The sequence below is a fragment of the Typopeltis vanoorti genome, chromosome 2 (genome assembly GCF_054136105.1).
Source record: "Typopeltis vanoorti isolate ZY-2024b chromosome 2, IOZ_Tvanoo_1.0, whole genome shotgun sequence".
Taxonomy (NCBI): Eukaryota; Metazoa; Arthropoda; class Arachnida; order Uropygi; family Thelyphonidae; genus Typopeltis; species Typopeltis vanoorti.
This window is the reverse complement of record NC_143550.1, coordinates 129,487,252-129,493,251: the sequence shown is the minus strand read 5'-3', so window position 1 is coordinate 129,493,251 and position 6,000 is coordinate 129,487,252. Positions and strand designations below refer to the sequence as shown.

At 36.5% G+C, this 6,000-nt stretch overlaps 1 protein-coding gene across 1 annotated transcript in view; it reads left to right on the top strand.

Moving 5' to 3' along the window:
- Positions 1–527: 527 nt before the first annotated feature.
- The window catches only part of LOC150109428 (EF-hand domain-containing family member C2-like), a 396,984-nt gene continuing 391,511 nt past the window's right edge, over positions 528–6,000 (top strand). Inside the window, exon 1 of the mRNA XM_090402356.1 lies at positions 528–681. Within this exon, the coding sequence (XP_090258482.1) occupies positions 640–681 (42 nt within the window). The 5' untranslated portion in view covers positions 528–639. The remainder of the gene's footprint in view (positions 682–6,000) is intronic.

The window sequence follows — 6,000 nt, the reverse complement described above, 5'->3', positions numbered from 1 at the left end:
ATGTTAATCTGTTGTAATCGCAGGTTAAGCTGTGTCTTGGCACTTTTATTTATGTTCGGGTCTTTCAGTTTTTCTACATCAATTTTCTTTTTCTTCTTTTGTGATTTTTTGGCTGATTTTAATCTAAGACGTACTTCTGCAACTATGGGATTGTGGTCTGATGAGATATCTGCTCCAGGATAAGTCTTTGCACGGCAAATAACGTCAATAACGGCATAACTGCTATTATTGTTAGATGTTTTTGATTTAACCGTATTCAGGCTAGTGATATTCTTTCATTGTAATATATATAGTTTTCTATCCTATTTTTTAAGAAATTATGGAGCATAGACATTATTCCACTGCTCTCCAATACGATTAAACTTAAACTAGTAAAGTTTAATCTTAGAATTAATTAAATCTGGTCTGTAGTTGTTAATATGTGCTGTAGAGGGACAGAGAATGTTGTCATAGCAACGTAGTTACGCATTTCATTTATTCTTATTAGCGGAATCTCCAGATTTAGTAGTTTGTGGTATTAAAGATTATGTTGCTTTTTTAATCAACGGAATTTCAAAATTAGGCAGTTTATGAATTCAAAAATCATGACTTTTTAAATCTAAATTATTTCGCTTTATGTGACATATAATTAATAACATCATGACTCTTCCAATGTTACCAGGAAATACCTTCAATTTTAAAGTAAGCATGGAATTCCTTAGCATATTACACTCATAGGCTACTGTATATTTGTATAGGTATTTTCAAGAAAGGTGCATTGCCGAATTTATTTTATCTGGGGTTTCAACGTGGTGTCTATTAACCGCAGAAGTTTCTCATCAAGTTGGTCATTGAAAGTCTTCATAGGAAATATATACACACTGTTCATTCTGTATGAAAAAAAAAAATGTGTGTGTGTGTGAGAGAGAGAGAGAGAGAGAGAGAGAGAGAAAGAGATTTTCAAAATGAATTTGTTAAACAAATGTTAATAGGCTTTTCGCATGCATATTCCACTGATAAATATGATAAAGATTTAGTGCTGGGTTACAAAGTATATTAGATCTGATAAATTAAATTTTTATTTTAATCCTCTACCCAAGCATTAGCAAACACAGTTTGCATGTGAATTTTCTTCACAGCTAGTCTACCTTCTATACAGAGGCTTTTGATATTACATCAATTTCCCATAATGTGAAAACATTATGGTAAAGGATCACTAATCACTACCTAGACCAGTTTTGTCCTTCATTGAAGTCTCATCAGTGGGAGCTAGAGCAAAGCTTAAATCATTACAAATGTAATATATTTTCTATGTACAAGAGAGCATCTGTAGCTTACTCAACATAGACAAAATCCTTTGGTCAGAAAGACCAGGGTTCGATTCCTGTTAGTGATGTGAGGAACCTTTATCTGGTCTATTTTGACAAAGGTGAGTTTGTGTGCCTCGTAGAGGTTTTTTTCATCTGGAAACGTGTTTTTTTTTTGTCCCCCAGAACAGGCAAACTGGTCCCGTGAACACACACATGAATTACAATCATGAATATCACCCTAAAGGAATGCAGCAGAGTAGTGACAAACCAGTTGCATTAATTCATCATGAGTCCTTTATTGGGGGGGGGGAACTAATGGGAAGGATAGGAGGATATATAAGTAGTGATAATATGGTGTATCATCATATTATTAAATTATTCATATATTGCTATGGATCAGCAATAGTTGTAGAAAGTTTTATTGATGATAAGGATTTAAACAAGAACATTGTTTCTTGTCAGGTATAATATAAAAATTATAATAATGAATAATCACTCCTGGACTTTTTTTTTTTTACTTTTTAATTTTTTATGGAGGGATAACTGTGGAAAATCAATTTAGTAAAAGTATTTTAATAAGATCACTTTAATCACTATCTTCATGGTAAATTTCTAAAATTAGTAAATGTTTAAACCAAATTTCTAGCCTGCAGCACCATGTTATGTCCCGGTGTTTATCCTTCTCCTAAATGCTTATCTTTTGATTTCTGAGAGTTGTATGACTCTGGCTTGTGACTACTTGGATAGGAAGTATGTTTCCAAGGAAAGAAATTAAGCCTTGAAAGTTTAGGCAGATCAGCCATAGAAGTTATGCAATCAACTGATAAAAATACTATGGTAGATGGGATTATGTGTAGGTAGTGGATTATACAGTGTTGATGATGGATTTTTCATTGTTGAGAGTGGGTCATATAGTGCAGATGGCAGATCATTGCTGTAGAGTCTTCTCCTGTGATGGGCACATGGATTCTATAGAGGTGTTATATAATAATAGTAATGATGATTATGGAACCTCCTCCCCAGATATGTAAAACTAAGTATTGCATGTCTCACCAATAAAGGTTTCAGCACTAATTTTCATATTCTCAATTGAAAAGATGCTTATTCATATCCAAGATTAAGTTATTTACTTTAATGTTTTCATATGTTTTCTCATATCCTTTTTCTCCATGTGTAAATGCTCAAAATGAATATTCTTCTTTATTTTCTAGGAAAATAGGAAATTAATTATTCATCTCTATGATACATACTTTTTTAAACCTTGCATAAAAACTGAATATACAATAATTTTACACCCAACAGTAAAGTACTTCTAACAAGATGAAGTTAGTTCCATGAATGTATTACTATATATATATATATATATATATATATATATATATATATATATATTCAAAAAACTTTAATGACTGTTATCGAGAGATAAAAAGATGACATGGTATATTTAAAAAGATACTATTAGTTAACAAGTTTCATTGAATATTATTATTATTATTACCCCAAGACCTCATGGAGTCAAAGACTCATCTGGGAGGTCCTTTTATCACACACACACATCTCATCATACCATGGCTTAAACACACTCAAACTCTTTGCAGACACCACACTCTCAGGCAAGGCATTCCAATCATTCACAACTCTGCATGAAAAACAAAAACCTGCCTCTCACTCCCCTACTCACACTCTCTTCATAGAGTTTCCAGGAATGGCCTCTGGTTCTCCCCTGATCTCCCACTATTCTCTGTAGAACTTCTCCACCATTGATCTTATAACAACCCCTTACCAACTTGTAGGTCTCTATCATATCTCCGCTCTTCCTCCACTCCACCAGACTCTGCAAATTACATCTTCTCAATCTTTCCTCATACTCAACATTCCAGAGGTCAGAAACTACCTTAGTCAGTCGCCTTTGGACCCTTTCCAACATCTCTTCATCCTTCTGAAAACCTGGTGACCAAATCGGGGCACAATAGTCCATGCGTGGCCTAATCAAAGCCTTATACAACGGAACAAGAATCTCCCTACTTCTACACGTCAGTGTCCTCCTCATCATTCCCAGAAGCCTTTGTGTTGTCTTCACAATTTTGGCAATGTGTCCCTTAAATTTTAGATCCTTATCCACTATCACCCCCAGATCTCTTATTTCCTCTACCTCCAATATATTCTCACCAAGTATAAATTCTGCATCCCATCTCTGTTTTCCAAATTTTAAAACCTTACATTTTGCAACATTGAATTCATATCCATATTTCCATGCCCAATCACTCAATTTATTCAAGTCTTCTTGCAAGGCCACAACATCTTCACTACTATTTATGGTTCGTCCCAACTTTGCATCATCTGCAAACAACTGAATATCTCCATCCAAATCTTCACCAATATCATTAATATACAAGTTAAATAGTAATGGCCCTAGAACAGACCCCTGAGGCACTCCACTAGTGACTTTCCTTTTCCTGGATATCACACCCACATACACAACTTGTTGATACCTATCAGATAGCCAGTCTCCAATCCAATGCACCAATCTAATATCCAACCCCATCTGCTCTAGTTTGACTGTCAACTTATCATGAGTACTCTATCAAAAGCTTTTGTGAAATCCTAGTATATTACTGTGTCCTTCTTCTCTGCCCAAGGAAACAGTCATTTTATTGTAATAAGTAAGTAGATTACTAAAACATGACCTCCCTTAAGCAAATCCATGCTGTCCATCAAAGATAATACCATTGTTATCAACCCAACTCTGGATCCTAGTTCTCACAAGCTTCTCCAACAACTTAACCACAACACCTGACACACAGATAGGCCTATAGTTTGATGCTTGAGTTCGACCACCTCCTTTATGAAGTGGCACAATCTTGTCCTCCTTCCACTTCTTAGGAACTTAACCGAGTGCAAGACTCGCATTAAAAAAATATGTCAAGGCAGGTGTCAACTCTCTGGCACTTTCCTTCAGAATATGCGGTGATATATTATCAAGTCCCACAGCCTTATTTACATCTAGTTTACTCAACTCCCCAAACACCTCTTGCTCACTTACAGTCAATTTCTCTTCCCCATCAACAACTGCTCTCAATCTCTCCATGAAGTCACATTCACAAGATTGAAAGATCATTATGAACTGTTCATTAAGTATCTTCACCACACATTCTGCAACAGCTGTCTTTATACGATTTTCTCCAATCAATGTCATCCTTCCGTAATCATTCTTTCTTTTTCTGGCTACATATCGAAAGAACTCCCTAGGATTCTTTTTGGCTTCATTAGCTAACTGCTGTTCATACCTATCTCTTGCTACTCTCACCAACCAAGTCACCCTCTTTGCCTAGTCTTTGTAGACCTCATTGAATTGGTTATTTCTCTTCTCTTATGCTGCCTCCACAATGCTCTCTTTCTCTGTATTGCATGTTTAATCTCTTTATTCATCCATCTCACACTTACCTTATTTAACCTTCTCACCCTTGGAATACATTTCGACATTGCATCTGCTAGATAGTTTTTGAAAATCCTCCCCAAGCTGCATTGATCTCTTTTCCAGCTAACTCCTCATTCCGTGCTACACCCGCAAGCTGTCTCCTGAGCTCTTCATTAACCCCCCCCCCCCTTGCAGTTTCACATATACCCTTTTCTCACAGGGGTCCTCGCACTGCTGGCAACCACACAGGTAATCACCTCATCGTCACTCTCACCAATTGGCGGATGATTTGACACCTCATTTATAATTACATCCTCTGATGAGATGACCAAATCCAAGACCCTTACGCCTCGTGTGCTCTCTGTTACATACTGTCTGAGGTAGTTATCCCTCAAAAACTCAAGAAACTCATTTTCTTTACTTCCAGTTGCTATTTCATCATTCTGGTCTATATTGCCAAAATTAAAATCGCCCATAACGATCACACTTTTCTTATTTGCTTGGCTAATTTGACTATACATTTCACCATCACCACCATCCACATTACCTGGTCTATAACAATATCCCACCAAGTATTTGATTGCATTCACCTCTATCTCACACCATACTGCCTCAAAACCACTGGCACTATTTCTGTCTTGCATCTCTACTTTATATGGACATAGCTCTTTCTCTATCATCAATAGCACTTCTCCTCCCTTTTTACCCCTTCTATCCTCATGAAACACATCATACCCTTCCATCACTATTCCTGTCAGGATGTCATCCTCTTCCAACCATGTCTCACTTATTCCGACAATCTTTGGGTGAACAGACGCAATTTGTGCAACCATTTCATCTGCCTTGTTTCTTATACATCTAGCATTGGTATACAAACACAACAGCTCATTTCTGGATCTACAGCTAGTTCCACTGATACCGCTCACTCGATGTGATCTCTCCATGCTAGACTGGGGTCATTTCCCTTTTTGCTTTTTCATTTTAGAACCCTTTTCAATTCCAACTGTTTCCTCTTGATCCCTGGTCATTCCATTCCTTTCATAGATCAACATCTTCAGGTATCACAATCAAAGAAATATATAAAGAATTACAGAGACTTAAAATTGTAATAACAGAACAAGTACAAAAAGACAGTAGCATGTTTGAAAACAAAATGCGAGCTTGAGTTCCAAACAAACATATACTACGCGCTGTCGCGAGTGTCCCAAAACAGAGACAACATGTCTCTGTTTTGGGACACTGAACAGAGGCAACATGTGCATCAGAAAGATTGAAAATTAGGCTGTTGTTTGG